Source organism: Mugil cephalus, chromosome 19 (assembly GCF_022458985.1).
Source record: "Mugil cephalus isolate CIBA_MC_2020 chromosome 19, CIBA_Mcephalus_1.1, whole genome shotgun sequence".
Lineage (NCBI taxonomy): Eukaryota > Metazoa > Chordata > Actinopteri > Mugiliformes > Mugilidae > Mugil > Mugil cephalus.
In genome coordinates this window covers 20,960,946-20,988,778 of record NC_061788.1, presented here as the reverse complement: position 1 = coordinate 20,988,778, position 27,833 = coordinate 20,960,946, and the positions used below count along the sequence as shown (strand labels likewise).

Below are 27,833 nucleotides of genomic sequence, written 5' to 3'. Positions count from 1 at the left end.
CTTGAGCAAAGGCAGCCAAGCAGAGTGTCCTGACTCCTGTTCGTCCATCTGTGTTGGTCCCATCATCCGGCCTCAGGCTCTGAGCTTTGTGTCTGTCTGTCCCACAGGCTGGCCCCCCCACCGCACGCTGCGTGGCCACCGGAACAAGGTGACCTGCGTCCTGTATCCGTACCAGATCTCCCCCCGCTATGACCAGCGCTCGCTGGTGTCAGGAGGGGTGGACTTCTCCGTCATAGTCTGGGATATTTTCACCGGAGAGATGAAACACATCTTCTGCGTCCACGGAGGAGAGATCACCCAGCTCATTGTCCCACCAGAAAACTGCAGCGTAAGATCTCTGACATATAAATCATAGTCTTTTGCGGGGCTTAGAGTATTCTGGCCACAATGCCGGATCTTCACCGTGGGGCATTTGATCGAAAAAGATACAAAAAAAGATCAAGGTTTAGAAAAACTTGTTGATGCAGTCAGTCTCGGGCAGTCAGTTGAGTTCACCTACCAATGGAATGACAGTAACGCACCTTTTCCTCTCCAAACTAACAGCTCTTTCAGAAGTAGGGTGGGGGTGGGTTTTGGAAAACGTGGTTGAGATCCAGCTGCAGCTAATGCTGCATTCAAGGCAACTTAGGAAAAGATGAGCTCTGAGTTTATAAACGCAGAAATTACTGTTGCTTCATAGCTGCTTCACATATTTTAACATTCAGCAAACAGTGACAATATACCAAACTATTTCTCCTCCATTTCCAAATGATAACAAACATTGATAAAAACATTAAAATATAATTATATACTAATATAGAAAATGGTAGTGGAATGTTAAAAATTTTCTAATATAAGAGTTTATAAAGTAATTGATCTGCAGTTTAAAAACCCCCATATTAATTGTTAATTAAAATAAAAGTCCGGACTCAGGATTTATTATTATTATTTTTTATTTAAGCCCTGCTTTTGTCTGTTATTTGGATTGTTAGAGGCATTCTTTTATTCTCTCTGCTGCATCTCTGTGCGATGAATAGTGTATTAAAAGGGAGTGGTGTGTTTTATTGCTGACATAAGATGTAAATAGATGGGAAATAACTCAAATACCGTTGTGTTGTGGTGGACAAACACACACACAAGCTCCCTGCAAACATAGTGACAATCCCCTCAATCCCGACTTTCAGACCCCGTCTCTATTGTTTAAATGACATTAAATTAAATGGTAAGAAATGTGTTGTTGCCATGGAAACCATGTTGTTGTTGAAGTAGTACTGCAGTGGCTTATTACGGGCATGCTTTAATGAAGACATGAGGTGCTCTTGTGTTCACTTTTGAAAAAATCAATGAAACTTTAAATTAAGGTTTGTTAAGTTTTGCTCCAAGGCTGAGACTCATTCAGTTTTAAACAGCTCATTATCAGCAACACAAATGTCACATCAGTATCCTCATGCAGGTAATACAGACTGGTCTAAGCTAATTTCTCCTAAAGCCAATGCAGCTAAACACTGTACAGTGAAGACTTTGGTTATTTGGAGCATGATGACACTTTTGTAAAATAACAAATCAACTTGGATTTAGTAATTTACAAAACATTCATGTCATTGTTTCACATAGGACTTTTTTTCTTTTGATCCCTTCATAACCCTTTCATTTTGACAGCTACATTTGACTTTAACAAAAAAAACTTCAGTTGGCCTCAAGCTAATGGGTCCCTTCTAAGGCTGGGTTCTGCTCAAGGGGCTTTCCCATTCCACCGTTCCCAGATTAGGGACATCTAAGACAATTTTGGTTGTTGTCACCCCTTATGTCATCGAGGATCTAACATGGATCCTTCACACACGATGATGGAAAGTGCAGAAAATGTTAAAATGTGTTGCTGATCTTAACCGAGTTTAGCATTCATTAGCTTTGCCAGCTTTTTAGTCGTTGTTCCTCAGGTAAAACTTTACTACTGCTTTCACATTAAAACATTTATCATGCCACTCATTCAGGAAGTTATTTGTATCAGTATTAACTTTATTATTAGCTTAAGGCAACTTCATAATTTAGAAAAGAAAGCAATTCTGTGACACTGCATAAGTAAACATTAGAGATAATACTGTATTTCTGTGGTGCAACAATAGAATGAATTGAGTAGGCGCTTCACATTACCTTGCCTGGGCAGACCAGCTTCCTGGGCGGTTGACGGACATCTTCAACTCTTCCCTCACCCAGGCAGCCGTCCCCACCTGCCTAAACACAGCCAGCATCATCCCGGTCCCAAAGAGCCCCACAGTGACTGGACTGATGACTATTGGCCAGTGGCCGTCACCCAATAGTAATGAAATGCTTTGAGAGACTGGTAATGACCTGCATCAAAACCTGTCGATGTCACTGTGGACCCACACCAGTATGCTTTCTGGAGCAACCAGTCCACAGAGGATGCAATCACTCTGTTGTTCACACCACCCTCACCCACCTGGAGAGTAGAAACTGTTGTTTTTGGATTTCACATCAGCGTTCAACACAATAATTCAACAGACCCTGGTTCTTAAACTTTATTCACTTGGACTCAGCTCCTCTCTGTTCATCTGGGTGCTGGACTTCCTGTCAAACAGGTCGCAGATCAACAACATCTCCTCCTCTTCCATCACCCTCAGTACTGGCTCCCCCCAGGGTTGTCTTCTGTTCACTCTGCTCACATATGACTGCTCAGCGAGATATCTGGGTTGTCATATTGTGAAGTTTGCAGACGACACAGCAGCGGTAGGATGCATCAGCAACAGCGATGAGTCCGGCTACAGACAAGAGGTGGAACGCCTGCAAGGTTGATGCAGAGAAAACAACCTCTGCATCAACATGAAGAAGACGGAGGAGATGGTTGTGAACTTCCGACAGGGCAGTCACCTCCCTCTCCCTCTGCACATCGGAGGATCTGCGGTGGAAGTGGTCTCCAGCTACAAATAGGTGTCCACCTGAGTGACGACCTGAGCTGGAGAAACGACATTTCCAGTCTGGTCAGGAAGGCACACCAGCACCTTTACTTCCTCAGACGGCTGAGACATGCTGGTCTGGGAGCTCAGTTCTCATCTCATTCTACAGGTGTGTGGTGGAGAGTGTCCTGTGCTCCTGCATCACTGTGTGGCAGCCGCTCAGCTGCAGAGAAGAAGGTTCTGCGTAGGGTGGTGAAGGCTTTTGCAGCATCAAAAAGGACCCCACTCACCCAGCACAAGCACTGTTTGTCCACCTCCCGTCAGGCAAGAAGCTGCAGAGTATAAAGAGCAGGACCACCAGACCGAGGAACAGCTTCCTCTCAGAAGGTGCAAGACTGTTGCACCTTCTGCATGTCCTTGCACCATTTCATGTTGCTCTGTTACCGTTTTATTCATGCTGCTTTGTTGCCATTTTTATTTATATTTCTACTTTTTATCTTAATTTCATCTATACTTTACTTACTATCTAAATGTTAAAGTTACTATTGGTAATAATCCGGGACCGGAGTTCATAATTTTGTTCCATCTCATGCTTCTGTATGGTTGTAAATGACAAATAAAAACCCTTGAATCCTACTCATATTCTGGTCAGAAAAGCTACAAGGTACCATCAACAAAAGAAAAGCCTTTGCAGCTAAGCCTCACAAATAAATGAATCGTAATCAGTCATATCTTTCGGTTCTGTCTTGTCGTCCTCTGAGCTATCCCGGTTCCGTGTTTAACCATTGTTACATGTTGTGTTCTGTGTGCAGACTCGGGTGCAGCACTGTGTTTGCTCGGTGGCCAGTGACCATTCTGTGGGCCTGCTCAGTCTAAGAGAGAGGAAGTGCATCATGCTGGCGTCACGACACCTTTTTCCCATCCAAGTCATCAAGTGGCGCCCGGCAGATGACTACCTGGTGGTGGGATGCTCCGATGGCTCGGTCTATGTGTGGCAGATGGATACAGGTGAGATCTTCTTGACTTGCATGCGTATTAAATAAATGATGCACAGTGCCCTTTGCTGGGCTGATGGGCTGTTCAGAGCATACACAACCCCTTATCCACTGGATAATGGATGATAATGGATAATAATAATGGGATACTCTCTGTCTGTCAGTATAAGTGGTTATAGATGATGGACAGAAGTGCCTTAAATAGTGAAATGTAGAGGTGACCCTTAAGTCCAGCTTGGGTGTATTCCCCATCTTTCAGTCCTTATGTTGAGCTAGGCTAACCACGCCTTTACCCAAGCTCTTTGCTCAATGGACAGGCATGCAACAAGTCATCTCCCTGTCAGAAAAGAAGGGAATATTTCCTTGTTTTTGCCGCAAATCTCCACTCTCTAAAAAGGCCGCTCTGTGGCTACTAGCCTGTGTTTAGTCGTTACTAGGACAACACTTGTATATGGCGAAGCAGAGCAGTAAAATTAGCTTGAACGATGACAAAGCTAGTGATGACTAGCTCCTGCGGTGTGTATGTGCTGACGACCTGAGTGAGCTGTAGGGCTGCGTGATTGCAGGGTAGCTAAGTGTGAAATTAAGGAAGGTGTGTGTACTGAGGCATTGGACATGTAATAGGGCCATGGCTCACAGGCCCTTCATCACACACACACACACACACACACACACACACACACACACTCGAACACACACAGGTAAAATGGTGCCACTTCTCCTCTCACTCAATACCAGAGCCAATACTGATGTCAGCTCTGTCTGCAGCTAATGATGTCTCACTAAACCTCCTTCTCCTTCTGTTAAGGTTGAGAGTTGTTGCAGTCTGAGATAGAGAAGACTATCTGTGACCTGAATCATATTCAAGAGACAATATATGATGATGCTGAGCATCAAGACGAAATGAGTGGGAGATGGTGTGATTGAGAGAGAGAGAGATTGGAAAATTTATATAAATAGAAGGTGCAAAGGCAAGAGGAGAAAGCCTGATGGAGGCGGAGAGCAAATGCGTGATTGGAATGAAGAGAGAGCGATAGGAGGCTGAGATAAAACCATCAGATTGCCAGTTTATGCCTAAGGTTCTGGCTGGGCCACCAAACTGGGAGAACCATTTCTTTACAGAAACAGGTTCTTGTAATGGGAAGCAGGAATGTGATCATGACACTTTGTGGCAATGTGTTTATTGTGCGCCGGGTCACTGCTGTTATCAAATAACCATGCTACTGAGCTAACCAACTGTACAAAAACCTGTACAAAGTCTCTAAGTAATTGAGAAGTGAACCTTCACAAAGTAAAGTAGATTGCTGGCTCATGTGCTGCATGATATTTTAGTTATTGCGGGCAAAGTTTACATTTCACACAAGAAAGAAGATGGTTTATCCTCTGGAAGGAATCAGAAGGAATCAGTGTGGTTCTGTGTTTACCCAAAATTGTCTTAAATGGTGGCATGTAGGAACATTGGGCAGTATTTAGTATGAGGCAAGTTTGTTTCCTTGTCTGTATTTGCAGGAGCCTTGGACCGCTGTGTGATGGGCATTACGGCAGTGGAGATCCTGAACGCCTGCGATGAGCTGGCCCCGGCCACGGTGGACGCTCTGAGCCACTCTGCGGTGAACTTGAAGCAGGCGATGACTCGTCGCAGCCTGGCAGCACTGAAGAACATGGCCCAGCACAAGTTGCAGACACTGGCCACCAACCTCCTGGCTGCAGACAATGCTGACAAGGTAAGAACGACCACTTCAATAACAATACAAGCATTGTTTGGTGGATGATATTCATTTCAAGCTTCGGATTAGTCAGTGTAAGTGACTAATGTTTAGCCGGCCAAAGTGGCAAACATTGACACGCTGAGCTCAGGTGTAAATGCCAACGTTAGTTCTGTTCTAACACTCAATATTCCCCATTAAATCATATCCCTTGATTAAGTGTGTTTATATGATACATCTTACTCTATATGTCACGTATATAAGTATCTGGGTCAGCTGTGACAGAAACATTTTGAATATGTTCTCAATTACAATATTTAACAGCAGTTAATCCCTTATTTATGGCTTTTTTTAGTCAGTTCTAGACATGTATGTATTGCCCTTATCATCATGGTGGTGGTTGCTCTACTACAAGGCTGTCTGGTGTGGTTGGCCTTTGTCGAGATAGAGGAGGGCTCCCTGACTCAGGTGGTGACGGCTCGGTTCGGTTCAACACTGAATGCGGGTGATTTTATTCTTGTCGTAAAGGCATCTGCCCGGTCTTTGGGCTGCCCTTGCCATTCAGAGGAAATTATATTTGTCTGTTTCTGCTCGGAAAGGTAGTGGTATCTGATTTCCCAAATTACAGGTGTTTATATCACAAGGTTTATATCAGAGTGCTCTGGGCTTTTTGGAAGGGGCAGCCTTCCTAGCTCTGTTGTCACAGTAAAGATGTTATATCCAGAAATAGATGGTGCTCTAGTAGCTGTTTCATGTGGATATAAGACTGTGGAAGCCATAGACTCAGTTTGCCTCTGAAATCTCTCATCAATGTCACAAGCTGTTACCTTGATGTGCAGTGGTAAGCTAGTATTGTACATTTGCATAGAAATTTGATGTGTAAATAAACTGAGCTATCTTTGAAGACAGAATCAGTGTTAAACATTTAATTGTTGGAGTAGTGATGCCTTCACTCATTGTTGTACATGTTGAAATTCCTTTGATTTGGAACAGGACTGCTTAGCTTAAATGTTAATGGACGACTCAGTCACTGAGTTTGAATTTGCTATTTACACAAACGTGACTTCCAACACTTTTTTGATGGAAACAAAAATGTAACTTCACAAAAGCAAAGCATCAGATAATGCTGCAGAAAGAGAGAATCGTTCAGTCTGTCCAATGTTCCATCTGAATTGAAACAATTCTGATTTCTGTGAAGTTCAGTCTCCTTATGCTCCGTATGTGATGCCTTTCTCTTTCTTTGGCTCTTTGTCTCGTTCATCAGCAACAGACAATACCTTTTACAGACACGATCCGCACACACAGACCAGTCACCCCGATCAAATAGCTGGCTGAAGTCAGAGGCCAATTAAAACTCTGCTGGAGACGACCCAAAGGTCAACAGTACGGACTGTGTGTGTGAATGTTTGCGCGTGTGACCACTGACCACCAGTGTCTCCCAGGGAAAGATGATCTTAAATGTCATACGGGCATAAAAAAAAAAAAAAAAGAAGCGCAGTGTTTCTTTTGTCTGTGCCAGATGAGCAATGGAGAACTACAACCCTCCTTATCTAGAATGAATAACTAACTCTAACTATTCCGAGGCCGTAACATGGTGGAATACTCGTATCAATAGTTTGTCTTTGTAATTCTTGTCCTTTTAGGTTAACTTATTAAGAACAGGCCTCGGGCAAAAGCATCATCTCATCTTTCTTAAATTTAGAATTTTCTGTAAAAACTTCTACTCTGAATGAGCTAAATGGTCATGCCATAATAAACTTCATATAAAGCACATATGCGCACGCAAAGAGTAAAAGGTACTGTGTTGTAGTAAAGTACTGACCTCTATGGTGGAGAGGACAGGTGGAAGTAGTGGTATAAGCCTAACAGTTAAAAACAAAACAAACAGTGGTGGTGAAAGAGACAGGTGACAGGTGTCTCCATTGCCAGTACCTCTCAGGTTCATCAGTTTCTGACTCTATCCCACACTTACATTTACAGACACACCAGTTACATAAGAGCTGGATGATACAATAATAATAATGATGATAATAATAATAATAATGACAACAATGATGATGGTAATAATGATGATAATAATAAAAATGAATAAAATGCAACGATTATAATTAATCTATTGATAAGGTATTGCACAGGCTTTTTATGTTTCCCAAATTTAAATTCACGTGTGTTGGACAAACACTTGTAAACTGGGTAAATCATAGACTGTATAAATATGGACAGCGTGTCCTCACTTCCTTGCATTGGGTAACTAAAACAAAACTTATCCAAAAATTACAGAACCCATCCCTGAAAAAAGTGGATTTATATTATTTATGTATTTTAATTTGGTCCCAGTCCCACTAACATGGAGGAGGTGGAGCTTATGACTTATACTGCAGCCAACCACCAGGGGGAGCTCTGCTTGCTTTGGCCTCACTTTTGAGGAGCTGTGTCATGGTTCATTATTATACCGTCTAATATGGTGTAAATGTGTTTTTTCCTCCGTTAATTATTCGTTCAATTTTTCCTCTGAAATAAGAGAAGAGCAAAAATAGACCTACACAATATTAGAAGGCGGTCATAATGTGATGCCCGATTTGTGGAAGTCCCAAAATATAAATAGATTGTGACAGAATGTAGAAGTGGAAATGTCCAAGCAGGAAATGTTACTTTAGGACTATTAACTGATGGTTCTCCCTTAACACTGTTTTTAATCTTATACTTTATCATTTATTTAAAAAGAGCCAGCAGGGGAGCAAGTAATCCATAAATACAGATAAAAATAGGAGTAGTAAAGCAGTTTTAACAGTGTTATTTTTATTCTCGATTTGTGTCGGCCTTGACAAAAATGTGCAAACTATGGAAAAACCCACTTAACGTTAAATGGTATAATTGTTACATATTTGTTTCTCTATCAACTGATGTCTGAATCCCATAAACCTAAGTGCTAAATTTGTCATTTTGAGCTTGGCCTCTGAGAAGATCAGAGTTCACTTGTCACACTCGGATGATCTAATGTGTTCTGACAGTAAAAATCCCACCCACATGGGCATCCCAGGACCGAAAACAAACGCTATAAATTATTCAGCATTTGAACTGCGTTTGGTTTGGCCGCTGGTACAGTTTGACTTTTACAGGTTCACTTGAAAGCCATTACCTCAGCATCCCATTACTTCCTCCGCGGGGTTTGTCCATTTTCCTCTCTTTCCATCCACAAGATAACCTTTGCGTTGTTCCCTCCTCTCTTCTGAACGCTGCTTTTATTGTCGGTGTCTCCTGGGGTTTTCCTGCCATAACTGCCTATAATCACAACTCTTTTCTGAAAAGGCCAACACATAACAGCTGCAATCTTTCCTCCCCATTCTATCAGAAATGCATCGCTGTTGTTCTCTTCTCTGCCTCCCACCACTGTCTCATTTCTCCCTCATATCTACTCAAATTATGGCTCAAAAGCACCCACTGTCCCCAGTGTCTGTGTCTCAGTGTGTGATCTCCCCCGCTGTGCGTAATGAAGGATAATGTCCATGAAATGTCAGACTATCAACCCAAACATTCCACCCAGCCAACTCCAAGCTTTCACCTGTATGTTTTTACAGTTGATGTTTACTTGCTTGTTGCTTGTGTGCTTGTGGAAGTCGATGTGTGACTTTAAGTTTGTCCTCTGGTGGTTTTGCTGAGCCTGCTTGTCTGTTAATCTGTAGGTGCGCTCTTGTCTTGAAGAGAAAAAGCAATAGATCTGAAACTATTAGATAATTAGCAGCAGCATTAAATAACATACATTGAAAAGACTGATGAGAGGTTTCAGGTATCCTTTTAAGAATACCTAGATATGGTAGAGCAGTATCCCAGATGGATTAACTCTAAGTGTAAGTGTTTTACATCTTCTTACTAGAGTTTGTATATGAATTGCATCAGATCACTGAACCACAAAGATGCTTAAGGTGGGTTTATTGATTTCCTTGTGTCTAGTAGCGACGTCATAAAAACAACTCTGGTCTTTTTCTTATGGTAGAACGTTATATCTGTGTGTGACTCTGCTGCTGCTGCTCTGGGTTGGAAATGAATACAGAGTGACTCTGTATAGAATCTCAAAGACATTACAGAACAGTAATTTGCCAGAGCAGTGTGTGTCCAAAACGCAGGGGTTCATTTGACACCTGGGATACACAGTGTTTTGCTTTGGATGATGTTATGCATAGCTTTGCTCAAGAAATACTGCTGTTCACTCTTTGTAGCGCACAATATTAAATATTCTTATCAAGATTAGTCTGAAAAGCCATTTAGATTTTATTTTAGTGCATGTTTCAACTTACACAGAGGGAAAAATAGCCTTGCACACAATTGGATAGTCCGATTAGTGTCAACAATTCCACTGTGCTCAGATGACTTGTGTGATGTCGTTGCCGTAAAACCCGTCCAAACCATTAGTTTGATCCGGCAGGTCTTAGCTGGATCATAATAGGTAACCAACTTTCCACCTCAAAAAAAAAAAAAGAAAAATAGAAAATGTGGTCAGGGAAGTAGATCTGGAGGCGTTTCAAGGAACTGAGACTGAAAATAAGGATGGAAAGTTGGACTTGGATCAAATTATTTGTATAATGTCATCAAAGCTTGCCAAAGCAGCTTGTGTTTGCATCTTATGTATGGCCTTGGCCCAGTATATATAATGATAAGGCCTATAAGAGATGTTGAAATGCAAGATATGACCTCATAATACCAATGGGTCTGTTTATACTGTAGACCATGAGGCAAATAAATCATTTGCGACCCAAGAATTTGAAAGACCTTAAGTTATCCTATAGTTTATGCCTCTGTAGTATGTAGGGTATTGTTCCATATACACGAAAGCAGCACTTGATAAGATAAGGACTTACTGAAGCAGATACATGAGTGCATTTCAATAAATGTCTAAGACTGGTTAAATGTTTCCATTTCTTCAGTTTTCTCAAATAGAAGAGAAAACTTTTCCTTACAAAAGCTTTGCATGTCTCTTGTAATGGAAGTGCCCTTCATGAATTGCACTTATCGATGGCAGTGTTTTGAGTGTGATGGATAAAGACTTAATGACGGAGGCAAATAACAGTGGTCTGGCCTCCCTGCCGGGTCCCCTTGACAGCTGGAAGTACCGTGATTGTTTACCATTCCTATCTACAGGTGTGTACGAGTTTTAATCCATGAAATACCATTAGGACCATATCCAATTTTTGTAAACAAATATTACCGGTCAAGCATGTCAACCCCTTTGTTTTTAACAAGAATTGTTCTGTGTTTGCAAGATTTGTTGAGTTCTTTTTTTTTTTTTTTTTTACAGTTCAGTGAAGGTTGAGAAAAAGCACAAAGCATCTTCTGTGTTTATTTATTTCATGAGCCGATACTGTGTAGTATATCACTTCACAGTACCTGGCTTTGGCTTTAAGTGTGTCCCAAAGTGGGGAAGTGATTTTATTCTTTTTGTCAAATAAAACGTTTTTTGGATATTATCAACTCACAAGAGATCCCAAGTATCCCGGGTTTTGTTTTGGCGCATTCCAAAATGTGAAAATGGGTGATTTAGTAACACTGTGGAAAAAGGCTTACGTAAATAAAATACCTAGGATCTGTGCATGTGTGTGTAGATGTGTGGGTGTTGGACTCCAGTGTTGTTTGCCAGAAGGGCCCTGCAGGACATTGACCTTTAGACCTACTTCCAGGGAGCTATAAGACGCCGTTGCTCCGTTCAGACTTGGTATTAAAATGTTTCTTGAATGAACCTGTCACAACTGGCCGGCTTTAAATGTGTTTTCAGATCCACCGTGAGATCTGAACACACACCCGCGCTTTTTATGCGAATAAATAATAGAATATTCTAACAATATCCACTTTAGTAGTAATTTATTGAGCAAACTATTTATAGTGAGTCCTAAATATGACACAGATATGTTTTATGTAAAGAGCTATTTAGGTACTCAGCAAACACACCTAAAGTTCCTGACACTTGAACATTTGAATTTTAATCATTTTCTGGAGCTTTAATTCCTGTGGTCTCGTGACCCCAAGTGATAAAAAGTAAAATTGAAAGTAATAGGAGGGTTAATGTGTTAAAAGCACACTGCTTCCCTCTGAATGCTGACCTACAAATAGAGCATAATCAGAAATGTTTTTTTTTCTTCTTTTTTTTCGTTTACATGTCAGAATTTTGAGTTATTTATTTATTTTCCATATATGCATTAAATTCTGACACATTTTTGATATGATCCTAGACCAATTTGCCCCATTGTGTACATAATATGTCTCAAAACGCTCCAAGAAAAACAGATGGTGTTGCTGTGTGTAATTCTTTTGTTTTCCTTTAGATGGCAGTGTTTCTCCACCACAAAACATTAGTTTTGTTTTGTGGTGTTCTTAATGTGTGTGCGCGTGTTTCCCAGCTGCAGGTGTATTGTGTCTCTCAGTCAGTCTGGAGTCTCCACGGCTACTTATTGTCCTCTCTGTCTCTCTCATTCTTACAGCAACATCCAGTTCAATCCAATGTGTATTAAAGGTTCAAAACAGTGTTGCTGATGCCAGAAAAAAAAACAAAAAACAATAAGAATCTCAAATCCTTCAGCTTTTTCCAACATGCAGAAACAAACATTTGGACAAACCGATGTTAAGCATCTCTGTGAAATTCAAGCAGTCTTTATTCAAATATCCTTTGTTGTTCTCACTAGCAGTGTGCTGTAATGTTAAAGTAGCAGGTCTGTAGTGTGGGCATAAAATGACAAACATTTTGATTTGGTAGGAATCTGACTTTTTATTTTTATTTTATTTCCCCCTTAAGTGTATCATTCAAGAAAAATGTAGGCCTCCCAGATTACCTTCTCACATGCAAACTTTTACTTTAACTTCTACTGAAACAAAGTGCCAACCCCTGAGGCTAAAAAAAATAAACCAACAAAGTCACTCCCAAAATGAATTCCTAAACACCCCATAACATTCTGACAGCAGGAATAATCACATTCACACCTTTTTAACTTAACCATGGCACAAAATAACAAACTAATATAGGTATATCGACATTGGGGAAATTGAAACACAACTTAGACATTGGATTTTCTTGGAGTTCCTTCAAATAGCAGAGGGAAAACCCCTTTCTTTATTTCGTCACTGAATCCCCCCCCCCATCCCAGGCCATGGTGGCAACATATTAGCCCTGGCTTCTCTCCCTCCCATCTTATCCCCTCCCAGTGAACACATTAAAAAGAGATAATGTATGTGGAAGAAACACATGGACCTAAAGGCCAAAGCCAAATGAGAAATTCCTGGTGTCAGTCTTTTTGACTTTGACTTGTACAAATGTCCTGACTAACTGCTAGTTAGTCAGATGCATAGCAATCTTGTTTGCAAGTCATGTAACATTATCCTTACCACTTGAAGTGGTCATTATCTTAGGTCTTCTTCCTGTAACTGTAACTGGCAGAGCAGGTGCTCTGGACACGAAGTTTCTCTTTTTGGAAGTTCTTCAACTAACTGACTAATGTCAATCACTATTGCCTATACGTCCTATTTTTCTAAATCAAATTTTCTCTTTTCTAGGGCAACTTGCCAAAATACTCCCACAACGCCCTGGTGGTCCAGGCGATGAAGATCAACCTGACGGACCCCGACATGCATGTGCTGTTCTTTGACGTGGAGGCCGTGATCATCCAGCTGCTGACAGAGGAAGCCCAAAGACCGAACCCCACGCTAGTGTCTCCAGAAACCCTGCAGAAGAGCCAGGCCGGGGCTGACAAGGGGGGGTCCTTTCTGGCCAACAAAATCTTCAAACAGGTCTGTAACTATTTTTTAAAGTAGTTTTAGTTTTAAAGTATCTAGTATGATTTTAATGTTTCATTTGAGTTTTTTTTTAGTTAAATCATTTCTGTTAAAACCAGGTAAAGGAGACCATGAAGGAGACTATTAAAGAGCACCTGCTGGATGAAGACGAGGAGGAAGAAGAGGAGATGAGGAGGCGTGAGGAGAAGTCCAAGTCTCTGAGTCTGCTGGAGTACAACCTGACCATGGACACAGCAAAACTCTTTATGTCCTGCCTGCACGCCTGGGGCCTCAATGAACAGCTGGACGGCATCTGTCTGGAGCGACTGGGCATGCTCAGACCGCACTGTCCCATCTCCTTCGGCCTGATCTCCAGAGGAGGTCACATGTCCCTAATGCTCCCCACCTTCAAGGTAAACATCCATTGACAAATATTTGTGAACTTAAGAACATGATTGCAAAGTGAATGCATAATAGAACACAAAACTAGGGATAACTCATTAGCTTCTGTATTCTGCTTAATTCAAGTTACAATGTGTATTAAAGCATACCTCAGTGCGAAAGCAGTTCTATACAACCCTCCTCTGTGCTGGCCTCTGTTTGCTAGGAGTCCTTGCTGCGTCAGCTGTCCCTGGCAACAGGTCGGAAGCTCACTCTGTCAGACATCGTGGGGAAGGGGACGTACGGAGTGTCGAGGGCCGTCACAACTCAGCACCTTCTGTCCGTCATCTCCCTGGCCAACACCCTGATGGGCATGACCAACGCCACCTTCGTTGGAGAGCACATGAAGAAAGCACCTGCCAGGTAACAACATTTTCTCCTCACATCATTCTCAAAAGTTGGTTAGCTGAGACCAAACCAGAGCAAAAAGAATATTGGGGGTACTATATTGATGTGTACAAAAGCATCTCCAATGGGATGATTGCGTTGCTGTGTGTTTCCTGAATGTGATAATAGGTAGCCTTTGCTAGTTAGCCTGCTGTTAGCCAGAGCTACCTCACAAAGAGAGTTTGTCTTGTCATAGGTGGACAATACAAACAAACCAACACTCTTGAGGAACATTTAGAGGCTGTATGAGCTGGAGGCGTTTAGCTCTGAATTATCCTGATTGCTGAGACCTGTGAGGTCCCGATTGTCAGACTTCTCAACTGATGCACTGATCACGGAAAACTAAATAGACAATGAAAACAACCAGATGAATTCAGAATCCAGAAAAACAGCCATTTTTGCAAATTCTATTCTTGGACTTGGGGTTAGGTTGTAGATGTTTCAACTTGATTTTTTAAAACTATCTAGTTAAAAAATTCGTAATGATTTGACCACAGCTTAACGTAACAGATCTGGATTCAGGAGGCGGAAGAACACACTTCTGGACAGTGATTCCAGCTGAAAAACAACATTAAAAAGCTGGAGCAGAGAGTGAATTCAAAGCACAGATCAGAGACTCCTCATGTACACAAAGAAACCGGCAACAGTTGCTGAAGTTCAGCCTTTGTCAAACCTGTACTTTTGTGTGTGTGTGTGTGTGTGTGTGTGAAGCTGATTGTTTAGTCTGCCTGAGCTCTCATTGTGCTGTGAAAGATTTAACACAGAGGTCAAGGTCCTGCTGCTGTAATACCTACAAAACATTTCATCGTTTCGTCAACCCTGTTTCAAGGCTAACCCTGTAGGGAAGGCAAGCGAGGTAGAGTCAGAGATGATAAAATGCCAAGTCCAAACCAAGTGTCTGTCTCATTTAAGTCTCATTCAAGCCTAATGTCAAGTGTAACAGCTTTACATTGAGTCCTGAGTCTTGTCCAAATAATTCAATTACAGTAAATTCCAGTCGAATCTCGGTCCTGCTATGGTGTCTTGGAAGGCACGTCCATGTCAAGTCTCAAGGTTTCTAGAGCAAATCTGATTCAGTCATTGCCAAAGAAATTCTCAAATCTGAAGTCCTTAGAGACAAGTGTTATGTCTGTGTGACTACATGCAGTTCCAAAAGTCCATCGTTGTAAATTCAAGTCAAGTTTCATTTAAGTCCAGGTCCGAGTTAGTAAAGACAAATCGAACCACACATAGCCTCAAGTCAACCTAAGGTTAGGTCTCAATTCCATGTACGCAAATGTGAAGAAGATTGAGTCTTCATAAGTGTTGTCGTTTTCAAGTATTTAGTTCTCTTTTTGTTGATTGCCTCTTGGTGGCGGCCATATTTATTGTGTTTAAAGAAACCAACAGTAAAACCAGTGCTATGCTTTGGAAGCATCGTTCTCACTATGCACTTGTGCACGGTGTTTTTGCACGGTGAAATTAGTAGGCTACAGACTAAAATACATAAAGTGGCAGCAATTCAATGATAAACACAAAGCAGCAATGCAAGAGAAACCAAAGAAACCACATAGTCTAGAAAGTTTCTGAAACTATTTAACTTTCCTAGAAGCAACGCGTTCTTTCTCATACTTTCTTATAAAACTCAAACGAGGTTCCTCCCTATAGTTTTTTCCACCTCAATACTGCAATCCAGCAGTTGTGAATATTTGAAGGTGTTTTGGTTTTTGGCTGTTTCGTGCTACGTATCTTACATTTATGACAGTGGAAGCACTTCTCTGTGTGCTGGAATGAGTCTTAGTGGAAACGTATTTCATCACAGCAACACCAGCATCAGTTCCTCCACCTGCTCCAACACAGGGCTTGAATTTGTCACTAGGATGAGACTGGTTTGTGAAAACGGAACGTGACGGAAATAGACATAGTAATCACAAGAATAATTTGCCTTCCTTTATGAATATAAGTCTATAAAATCAACTTTACATAGATGGATTAGATTTGGGAAGTTGCCGTTTCCAATGAATAATAAGAAATTACACAGGCAAGAGGATGGGCCATTGGTCACAGGCAAAGACCTATAAAGCCTGTCACATAGAAGAAACTGGACTTTTAGATTTAAAGATCGTGGACAAGTCCTCAACAAATCCATCCAATCTCCTGTTCCTCCTTATTTTAAGAACCGGGTTCTTAGTTTTGGACGTTAATTCAATGTGAAATGCTTTGCTTTATTAAAAGTTGGGCTTGTTAAAGTGGGCTTATACTGTAAATAGCAGTCGCTCTGACAGATAAATTGAAGATGGAACAGAAAGACACATCTAAAGACCCACAATCTCCCCCCTTCAGCCCACACGACTTGAGTTTAACTTTCCAATATGTGTCCCTCAATTTCACATTTAATGTATAAAGTTTGACTTGTTGCAGCTTTAAACCATTTTAACTCTGAATGTCAAATCACACCCAGGACACATTGAAAGCCCTGAAAGAGAAATGTAAAGGTTTTCTGTGGATTTGAATTTAATCAAGTTTCACTAAAATGGATGGATTTTTGATTTTATTTAGATAAGAACCTTATGCCCTATTTTCCAGCGTTCAGACACAAAGAGCAGCACTCAGATAACACTATGAGCCGCACCAGTGTGCTGCATGCTGAAGTTCATTTAATCTGATAAAGACCGACATGGCTCGCATGAAGGCAGAGGACTCGAAGTAATTCAAAATTCTACAAATAAAACTTGAATCACTTTGTTAAATCTCTAAAATGTATGAAATTATCACATATATTTCGACTGTTTGCTTTGTGTGGCATACTCACAATCCATGATGAGCATGAAAATGCTGAAATCTGAAAGGGTGACACTTTTTTGCTCAGTCTCCTCGTACTTTATTGGTTTAAGAACTTCAGCCTGCTTTCCATGAATACGAATAAGGGTTGTGAGTATTTTTTCCCCTCTCATTGTTCGTATTGGATTCACGATGGAAAATTCTGCAAGCAACTCCTTTAATGTACAGTATGTTATATGAACATTGTATCAAGATGAACATTAACAATAATGAACGTTAATGAAGCTGAAGTTAGTTTTCCAGGGATTCGTTGTGTATTATATTTGCGCTCGACAGTGAGACTTTGGGTGTGCTTTTGTGTGCCTGCTTCTTTGTGTGTGCTGCAGTGAAAGGCAGTGAGAGTAGGCGTGTGTGTGGTGTGTGTGTGTGTGTAGGCTATGGAGCAGGAGGGGGGCATGCAGGTGCACATGTTCTTTTTCTCCGTCGTTCTGAGTGGGTCTCACGGATCTTTTTCTGTAGCGTGTGTTTATAGTGTAACCAGAAATACATAAAAAGGAAGGAGTAAGATGCAGGAAGGTTCTGGGTTCCAGCCCTTGGGCCAGCGCATGCAAACTTTCTGAGTTTGCATGGTCTTCCTGTGCCCGCGTGGGTTTTCTCCAGATGCTCCCTTTTTCCTCCCACATTACACGCACATCCTCGTTAGGTTAACGGGTGATTCTAACTTTTGCCGTAGGTGTGTTTGTGAGTGTGAGTGGTTGTTTGTCTCTGTGTTGGCCGTGTGATAGACTGGAGACATGTCCAGGGTGAACCTCGCCTTTTACCCAAAAATACCCACGGCCCTCCAGAGCAGGGTTGTCCAAAATCCTTTTCACTGAAGGCCATATATGGAAAAATATAAAGGGGAAAGGTGTATTTCAAGCTTTTAAATAAATGAAATGTCTTCAGAAAAATAAGTGCAATTTTGTCTCACTGCTGTCTGTTAAGTCCTGGGTCTCCGTATTGTGTTCTGTCCAGTTCTCTGACTAAGACAGTGGACAAATTAGGGCAGTTAACAGTTATTATTATTGAAAAATTGCTGTCGTCTATGTAATTTTCACACTTTGCAAGTTCATTTTGCGAGCCAGATCATGACTGAGTTTGGACATCACTGAGATAGTGATTGGTCATTCAGTCTGTTTTTTATATTTTTCTGTATTGTCAGCTTCCTGATTTAAAAAGAAAAAAATAATAAGAGCTGTGCTTGTTTCTTTTAGTAAGAGAAGAGGCATAGGTATTAAGATTTTTAAATTCCTGACGTGTAAGGACTGTCATCTGCAGTCTTCTTCAGAGGCGTCATGTGGTGGGTGTGCACTGCTTAGAAAGGTGCTCCCCCTAGGCGTGGCCGACCTGACAGATCTGACAGATCCACACAGTCCATAATTGTGATTGTTACGTTTACAATGATCTAATATGGTCAATTTTAGGAGGTACTTCTTTTTCTTTTTGTGTTCTTGTGAGTCGACCTCCTGTGCTGCTGTGATGTCATTTAGACAGAAAGAAGAAGAAAGAAGAAATTTCCCCTAGTGTGATTGATGCAGCCAAATTTCAAAATCTGAGTTTTAAAAGGTTTGAAAAAGTGTCTTTTGGAGACGCTGGTTTAATTAGAACTTCCGTAACCAACCGTTAAAAAACAAAAACAAAAAAACAACTACTACCATTTCAGTGGACAGAAACAGGGAAGTGGAGACTGGACTTTGCAAGGCTAGACAGTTTCTTGACTTTTCTGATATAGGACAGTTTCAAATAAAGACCTGGTGGTATTGTTCTACTAACAGTGATTTTAGAAAGTTTTAGATTTGCTCACACTGATGCTGTGGTCGCACTATATTAGGAAAAATTGCAGGATTTTTTTTTTTAAATCTTTTTTTTGTTTTTTTTCAAACATACATGGACAAAAAGGTGTTATTTTGACACGTCTCTAAAATTTGTGACCTGTCTTTGTAGTGAAATTTGAGCGTTTTTAACTGTGCACCTCCCTGGCAACCATTATTGATCACTCCATTGATTGTTGTATTGGAAGTGTTTGTGTGTCTCTGAAAGTTAGACGCCTCCAGTCTGTTCAGAGAGGATCGTGTCCTCCAACCAAAATTCAATAGGCTGGAGCCGGAGAAAACACACACACCTATGCACACACACACACAGCCGCACCAATTCAAGCAGTTGGTTTCAGAGAACAGGAATAAAAACCTTGTTTGTGTGAACTTCTGGTTGTTATGATTTCCTGTATGAGTCTCTTTTATTTTTTACATTGTGTGTGTGTGTGAGCAAATGCAAGCTGGTCCACCTCTCTCCTCCCTGCTCCTTTAATATTTCATGGCCCCTCTTTGTGATCCTCCTCCAGGCCTCCCAGACCAGGAGGAACCCCGGAGACTCCTCGCAGGACGCCTGCCGCCCCCCCTCAGCCCTCCAACCCGGCGCTACAGGCCCAGATCAAACAAGGTAACTACAAAAGGAGGGGGCGCTCGCTTCAAACATCCCTGGGGCCCTGTGCGGGAGGGAGGGGTGGGGTGGGGTTTGATAATGCAGCCCGTTGGCGCTAAAACCCACAGAGGGTTAAAGAAAAGAAACAGAAATATCACAGGAGGAAGCTGCTTGTGTTTCCTGGGTCAGCAGGTCTTTAAAGGGCTGCTGTTCTGTTCTGTTCTGTTGTTTTTGACGCAAGGGTAGAGTTGTTGAACTTCACCGTGAGTACAAACCTGTGATTAGAGCTTCACATCTGGTTCTAACTGCACTAGACCGACTGAATCTGTTGAAGTTAGTCAAATAAAATGTTTTTTCGGTAAATCATATGGACTAGTGTCTAGTGACCAGGTCCTATTGATGGCCACATCTGAAACACTTTTATTTAAAGCCAATGACTTATTTTGTCCTTATGTGGAAGACTTGGTATAAATGTAATAACCCAATCCAACATGAATATTTCCTTTTGAATCTTGGGAAAGATAATCGATTTAATTTTTATCAGCAGTGTACATTAATGGAATCAAGGGAAAGCTTTTTCAGTTGCAGTCTCCACAATGAGCTATGTGCAATATATATGGTGTAACCCCTTGATGCCCAGACTCAAGCCATGCTTTAACTGTAACGACAAACGACAATCGAGAAAGAAAGACAGAAAATGAAAATATCGAGAAGGTAAGAGTCTCTTTTTTTGCGCAGAGAAAACTGCTCTGCTTCACTGTAGGGGATGTTTTAAACAGCCGTAACCATCTGCCTACTCCACACCCACACACAACTACCTACCACACTGCAACAAGCTCAATACCCACAAATGTGCACACCAAAAACCAAGTCTGTGCGAACACAGTCACCAGAAACACACACACACGCGCGCCATAAGTGGCACCCCTGTGTGCTGGGTGGAGGCGGGGTTTTTCTGCTATTGTCACACCTTAATGGGGGCCAAGCGCGACAAGCGCGTGGACGTATTCACGCCACACGCCTATTCACCAGCATTCAGAGGGAACGCTCGGCCGTGACCTCTGCTCAGCTAGCTACTCCTATGCGGTGTGTGTGTCAGAGGCTTTGTCAAGAAGAGTGCTGTTAACCCTGCTCACTGTCTCTTTTCACATGGAAATAAATGAAGAGGCCCCTCTAATATATTGCAGCACTGCGGGAAAAATGGACAGAGAGAGCACAGAGTCTGCACAGTTTTAGAAAGACCTACAATAAAAACATAAAATTATTACTTTAAAATCCTGCCACGCACGCAGAAAACTTTTCAGATATTTTAATTCTGCAATTACCATCTATTAGAGGACGCTCCTGCAAGTGCATGTGAACAGAGAGATTAACATACACAAGTGTCCAAACCCTAAAGTTGTTTTGGTTCAATATTTTATTGAAATACAGAAACAGAAGTAAAATTGTGATGGTGTTTCTTAATATTATATTGGAATTCTGTCACTTGGAACTAAATATTCAGAGTAGGTGGATAGTAAAGTGTGATCTGCATAAATTCAGATGAGCTATGAACTAGTGGTAAGAGAAGTGGACTTGGGACTGAGGTTACTGGTTCACATCCCCTCTAAACCCTAACACTGCTCCCCTGGTGCCTTGCATGGCAGCCTACTGCACAGATGGGTTTAATGCAGACAACATATTCCCATGTATGAATATATATACCTTATACTTCGTAATTTACATGTACATTTATTAATATTTTATAAAACAGCTGGTTCAGCCAGAGGCACAGTTAAGAAGAGAGCATTCTCAACTTAATCCTCTCACGCAACAAATATTTATTAAAAATGTTGTCTTTTCCGGCACCAGTGCTTGCAAACAGCCATCGACGTAACTCAGCCATTTCCTCCGTCTCTCTTTATGATCGATGCTCTGCTTTACTCTTCTCCTTTAAATATCTCCCTCTTCTCATCTTCACACCTCTGCCCACTGCATGGCTTCGGTGTGCTGCCTGTTCTTTGAAGAAAAAAAACTTCCACAAATGCTGCTCTTTAATATTTCTTTCACACCATCATTTGGTCTCTCTTTTTCTCTTTTTGTCTTTCCTTCTTTACCAACAACTGCTGAACTGTTGCTGCCAGTGTTTTCTCTGTTGTCTCTGTGCTCCATGTTTTCTCTGTGGTAGTTGAGCTGTTTTATTGACAGTTTTTTTTTTAACAGGTATCCATTTCATTTTGCTGTAACAGAAATGGTATCAGAAGTTGTCGGTAATTACTGTATAGAATATTGTATGGCAAATGAAGCGATTTAAATTTTTTGGCTCAGCCTTAATCAACATTTTGTATCAGGACACGATAGCTCTGATAGACAATCTGTAGGGTTGATGTTTTTTTGTTTTGTTTGTTTTGTTTTTTTCAAAATGTGTAAACAAACCATCACCACAGTCTAAATTTTTGTCAGCTAAGTTTTTTTTTTTTTTTTTTTTAACCACTGATGCTTTATTTTGTCAATTATATGCCTTTTATGAACTTTTATATGTCACTTTTTGCCCTCAGCTTTCAGTTTATTTGTTTATGTCTTCATTAATTTCACACAATAGTTTTTTTTCTATCACCTTCATACATATAATATATTATATTCTTATTTATCTATTCTTTTTTAGTGTTTACTCCTTGCAGTTAGATTTTAGCTTTAATTTAACTTTAGCCATTTTGAATTTACTGTACCTGCAGATAGCTAGAAACATGTGGATGTTAACCAAGCACAAGACCAAACTAGAATACAGATGATTGTATATGATGTATTCTGAGCAGCGTGAATGGAATAATTTGTATCACTTAAATACTTTTTTCTTATATTTTGCTCAAAATTTCTTCTATATAAAATGTTATCAGCTACTTTGTTATCTTATTTGGAGTTTGTTACTCCTCTATTCATCTTTACCATCAGTAGTTTAAAATGGCAGGGGTATTTTTTACTTAAAGAGTTTATTTATTTGTTTTTCTGGTGAATCGCCTGTAATGGTGAAATGATGACTGGGAGCTTAAAGGCATTTCAATTAAACTGTGCTTGGTCACTTTGGGCCATTTGGATTTTTTTACATGTAGAATTTTGGACTTGTCTTTAATCTTTTGCATAATTTCCATAGTTTTTTAGCCTGTTTACCCAAAACTAATTATGTACTCTTTGAAAACACAACTGCGTATTGTGTTAAAAAAAAACAAAAAAAATGTTATTTTCTAACCATTTTTTTCTTTTTTCTTCAATTTCTGTCTTTTTTTGATATATGTTTTTGTATTCTTTTTGTTGTTGTTACTGTGACTGCATTTCCTTCTTTTCATTACTGTCTCTCTCCGTTTGGTATTGTATATACTTAGATCTTTCTAACCTGTTCTTTCCTTCTTCACTATTTCTCTCCCTCTCTTCCTTTACAAGCTGCTGTAGCGGCCACAGCCAACACCAGCACTGCTGCCACTGCTGGGGCTCTAGGGGCCCCTGGAGGCCTTCCTCAGGGGGCCCCTGGCTATCATAACATCCCCTCAGTCAACGAAGGTACAGACTGAACTGATGGGTACCACTTAGGGAAAGTCTCGCAGCCAAGCTCTTTTTTTCAGTTACTTAGCTTTGTCTTTGGAGATCTTCTGCTTCGTAGATCTTCTTTCCTTCTATATTTCCTTCCATTCTTTCTGTCCATGTGTTTTGTCCTATCTCTTTGTCTTTTGTTTGTTCTCTTGACTACTTCGCTCTTTTTATGTCGTCATAATTCTTCGCATCCATCCCCAACTTTTTCCTGTTTTTCTCCACGGTCTCCTTCCTGGTCTCCTCGCTTCGCTCTTCTTGCACCCACCATTTTTCCCTGCAGCCACTTTTAGGTTTTCATTTCAGGCGTCTAGCTCCAGTTTTCTACAGTGTCTTTGTCCTTGTTTTTGTCAACAGCGTTGTCTTTTAATCCGTTTGTCTGCCACAGCTGAATTCAGTCCACTTTCAATCCAGTCAGTTGAAGAAAATGACTTGAACACTCAAATACACTACCAGGCAAAGCGACTGGTAGACGCAAAACTAAACCAGTCCTTCAATATTTGCTAGACGACACAGAATTATGTTCTTTATTATGTTACTAAAATGTAGCAGTTTCATACTATGTAAAATAATCAACAATGCAGTTTCCTTCGATATCTTTTCGTATTTCTTTTTATTCTGCTGAAAGGACTCAATTGCAATTGTCAAGGCAATCTGCTACAAATTGAATGATTTCTGGGACTTTATTGGAGCTACAAGTGTCATTGGGCCGTTTTAATTTAAATCAGATAAGATCAATTTCCTAAATTTGGCAAGACAGAGTCCTGTGTCATCTGCAAACAATCAGACTACAGATTTTTAGAACCGACACATTTGAGAGTGCACTGACAGCAGTCCATGTTCCTTTGTCTTTTGTTGTTTTTCAGTTGTTAGCAGTATTGTTCAGTCCAGCCCTGTTTCCTCTGTCCCCCTTTCTGTCTGAATGTCCATGTGTCCTGGCGTATCTCCGTCTCTGTGCTGACTGTTTGCATGCTTGCTATTTCCACCTGAGCGCGACATCAGGGTTAAACCAACCTGATAAAAAATTGTCAGATTTGTGCTTAGCAATGGCTGACGTTTTCAATTTATTAAAATTGGCTGTCTTCTATTTCCACCTGCAGCACTTACAAGACTAAAACCATAAACCGTGAAGAGGAATATGTTGTAAAACAGATGGCTGATGGATAATATGTACATATTTATTGTAAATGAACTTGAGTGAAAGAGCCTAATGCTTGTTTTCTTCATCAATTATGAACTGTTTCTTTTAACAGGATGATGGCTTTTAGCATGGAGGCTTGCTGCCCCCTCTACACACAATGAATGTGCTTTCAAATCATTTTAAACAATTCCACATTTGTGGTTTCTATTGGGAAACAAAGTGCCTTTTAAAGCTGATAACATTTAGTTTGCAATTTTCAGACACTTAAACAACCGATTATATTTCAATGGGAAACAGCAAGCATGCACACATTCCTTCCCAGTACATATAGGAATATTTTAGAATATTAGTATTGAAACAGGAATTTTAGTTCATCCACAATGCACTACCTTGCAGAAACCTTTATTATTTTTATTTTAATATGTTAAATATTATAATATTCAGTTGTTATGGGTGGATTTGGGAAAGATTTATTATTTTCTACTTGAAGTATAATTATGGCAGGTCAATCTCTCAAAATTAAAGATTATTTGAAATAATCTGATGAATGACTCTAGTGTGAACTGTTGTCTGTTTTTCTATTGTTAGAAAATCTGCTAGTTTGTTATGCTGCTCTCTTGGCGAGGTTGTCATTGTTTGTCATTGTCGTCAACTGTTTCTTGCCTCAGTGGAACACTGGTTAAATGAATAACAGAGTATAATGAATATTATTTGTAGTGGGACCAGATGCAGCAGCTCTGTATCTATCCCTAAAACATATTCTTATCAACAGTAGAACTTTGTTTTTGTTTAGGCACCAGCAGTAGTAATAGTTGTTCCATAGTTAGAGTAGTTGTTACTCATAGTAACAGTAGAAGCAGCAGTAGTGCAAGCTCTTGCAGACACAATTATTGCAGCAAGTATAGTCGTGGTAGTAGTAGCAGTTGTTTCAGGTAGATTACATTATTTTGTTTGTGAGTAAGTAACCACATTACTTCACTTTGTAAGGTCAGGTCTACCATATCACACCCCCATAGAGACCACCATAAGACCAATAAAAGTGTTATATGGGACTTTCATCAAAGAGATTTTACTTTTAATCCAGCAGTTGAAGAAAATGAGTCAGTACGTTTTCATGCACATGAAAAAAATGAATTATTGCCTTAATCCGACTTTAACTGGACAACATATGCATGTAAACACGGACCAAAAAAACTCTGACTTTACACCCAGATAATGAGATTGGAAATCGATTTTCTCGGCCATGTATATGCTTAATTGGACTTGTAACTGGACAATGCGTGTACCCATGTTCCTCAACCACTGCGCTCGCGTGTGACACCAAAACAAAAACATACAAGAAAGCCGATCGCAGAAGAGGAAGGTAAATAGAGCCGGCAGAAGAACCGTCTCAGGGATAGTGGGCATCTTATCGGCACCAAAAGTAGCGCACACATTATGTACGAGATTAAAAAGCTGAGCTATTATCTACCTTATTGTTCGAAATGCCAGCCTGCCGCATGAATGACTCTTGTTTACTATATGACTTGATAGTTCAACCGGAAAGGGGGTCTTATTAACATGGTTATAATCCGCTGACATGACACATATCGCCACCTAGTGTGGAGGAGGAGAACATGTTCCCGTCAGTTATTCGATTTTCTCTGCTGCATGTAAACTGGAACAAGGACCACTTTCAAAAAGTCGAATTTTGAGCATAGCTTGATTAAGCTGTGCACGTAAAGGCACTGGGTGTTTTAACTTCAGTGCTTACATTAATTTGACAAATGGACTGGTAAAGGCAGGATTGAATCAGTCCTTGGTTATTTCCCAGATCTTACAGTTTTGCATAATTCTTATTCTAATTTTGCCAGACTAAGTCGACCTCATCACACTGCAGATTACAATTGTATAAGGTTATCCACAGAAGGCGAGATGCACTGATATTAGTGTAATGAGGACATAGCACACAGTAAAGCAGTCCAGTGAAGCCACACACATAGGTCTAGTGTTTTTGAAAACTGGTGCAAGTTCTGCAATATCATATTGCTATTAAGACCCGTGTTTTTTTAGTCAGAGTTTCATGTTTTGGCAGTTTGCACAGGCTTAATGTATTTCTATCCTTTATTAGTATGAGATTGCTGTGGTCGGGTTTATGTTTAGTATCCTTCAACAGTAGTGGTGGAAGACATTATATTTAAAAACAAGAAAAATAAATAAATCTTTCATTCAAATTCTTTGATTTTTTTCTTAACGTTTGTGGTTTCTGCAAGATAGTGGTGCAAGTGTTGCAAGTAGGGGTTGCCTGATTTTCTTATATACTATTGTCAGTATTGAGACCAACTGATCATCGTGCTATAAAATGTGTGCCAGTTATTTGACAAAACATGTTTGTTTGTTTTTTGGCTCATGAAAATAAGTCTGTCAACCTCTATATGGGATATTCCTGTAAATATGCTGAACGGTTTAAGTTTCTCTGTGTATTTTACTGCCAGAGGTAAGTGTACATGGTGCCCACAGCAAAGAAATTTATATGAAATTTCTTTCCTGCCGAAAAACCATTCAATGTCCATTACACAAGTGCATTTTGCGTACATGCATATTTGGAAACCATATATTAAACTAATATATGTGAATGAGGTGCTTGGTGAATGTTGGGTATTGGCAATTAAATATTTTAGTCACGGAGATGTAAAAGTTGGTGTTTTTCTCCTCTGGTGTGTGGTCTGCTCTAGAATATAAATATCTACCATTGTTTTACTGATACAGCTGGGTCTGAGCTATTCTAAAGCGATACCAAGACATTTTGAATGTTTTCTTCAGTTACTCAGGGTAATACAACTGTGTCACTGAGAGTTGTTTATTCTGAAAACCCAGTCGGTTTTCGGAAGTTTTTCTTGGTTTTAAAGTAACCCACGCACACATGCACACACATAGCGCCATGCAGCTGAATGAAATAATACACAATCAAATTCATCATGCCAAGGTATCGTTACGAGGCTTTTGTCGATCTGCCTGGTAGTGTTGTGTATCTGTTGTTTTCCTGTTAAATGCCATCAAACATACTCAGACTTTGGTTAGTAGAAATAATTTTGCTCTAACCAAGACTGTTAATAATCGTGTCAGTAATATTCCCATCCCGTGTTTAACTGTTGTTAGTGTGATTCTTACACAGGAACTGTTTAAGAACAAAGTTGGTGTGTATTCATAAGGACGTCAGAAAGTCACTGCTGTCATATGAAAATGCGTTTTTTCAGTTTAAATGAGCAACAACTTTAAGAAATACATTTTTTTTTTTTTAAAAAAAAAGGTGGTGAAATTAAGGGCTTGTACTGGATTCTTTGTTTCCAAGATTAATAGGTGTCAATTTTATGCCATCACTACGGCGACAGGCCAAACCCTGTGCTGACGTGCACCTCCCTAGAAATGTAACTAGAAGCATAGACCGAAAAAGTTGAGTGATTGGTCAACTTGGTGGTAGCGTATTCCAGCTCTAATATTTCCAGCTGCTTCTCGATCTCCGCAATTTTGGAATTGATTGTTTTAGATCAATTAAAATGGAATACACTGAGGAAAGATCGGTTGGGGAGGTTAAGTACAAGGATTTGTATGAGTTGTCTTCTGCGAAATGTCTGCGAAAGTTTCAGTTGTCATTGTTGAATATGAAGTAGAAACAACCTGACTGGCTAAAAAGACACAGCACCAACAGACGAGCCAGTCTGACTAGTTCACATGGATAAATGACTCTCACTGCCAT

At 40.3% G+C, this 27,833-nt stretch overlaps 1 protein-coding gene across 3 annotated transcripts in view; it reads left to right on the top strand.

Moving 5' to 3' along the window:
- Positions 1–27,833, top strand: part of LOC124996404 (WD repeat-containing protein 7) — a 92,663-nt gene that overhangs the window by 14,591 nt on the left and 50,239 nt on the right. For 2 of the 3 annotated variants that reach the window (XM_047569384.1, XM_047569383.1), the window contains exons 13-20: positions 108–328; positions 3,704–3,899; positions 5,396–5,610; positions 13,129–13,362; positions 13,467–13,760; positions 13,955–14,151; positions 19,316–19,413; positions 22,813–22,929. In XM_047569384.1, the coding sequence (XP_047425340.1) occupies positions 108–328; positions 3,704–3,899; positions 5,396–5,610; positions 13,129–13,362; positions 13,467–13,760; positions 13,955–14,151; positions 19,316–19,413; positions 22,813–22,929 (1,572 nt within the window). The remainder of the gene's footprint in view (positions 1–107; positions 329–3,703; positions 3,900–5,395; positions 5,611–13,128; positions 13,363–13,466; positions 13,761–13,954; positions 14,152–19,315; positions 19,414–22,812; positions 22,930–27,833) is intronic. The other variant, XM_047569385.1, reaches the window with a different exon arrangement.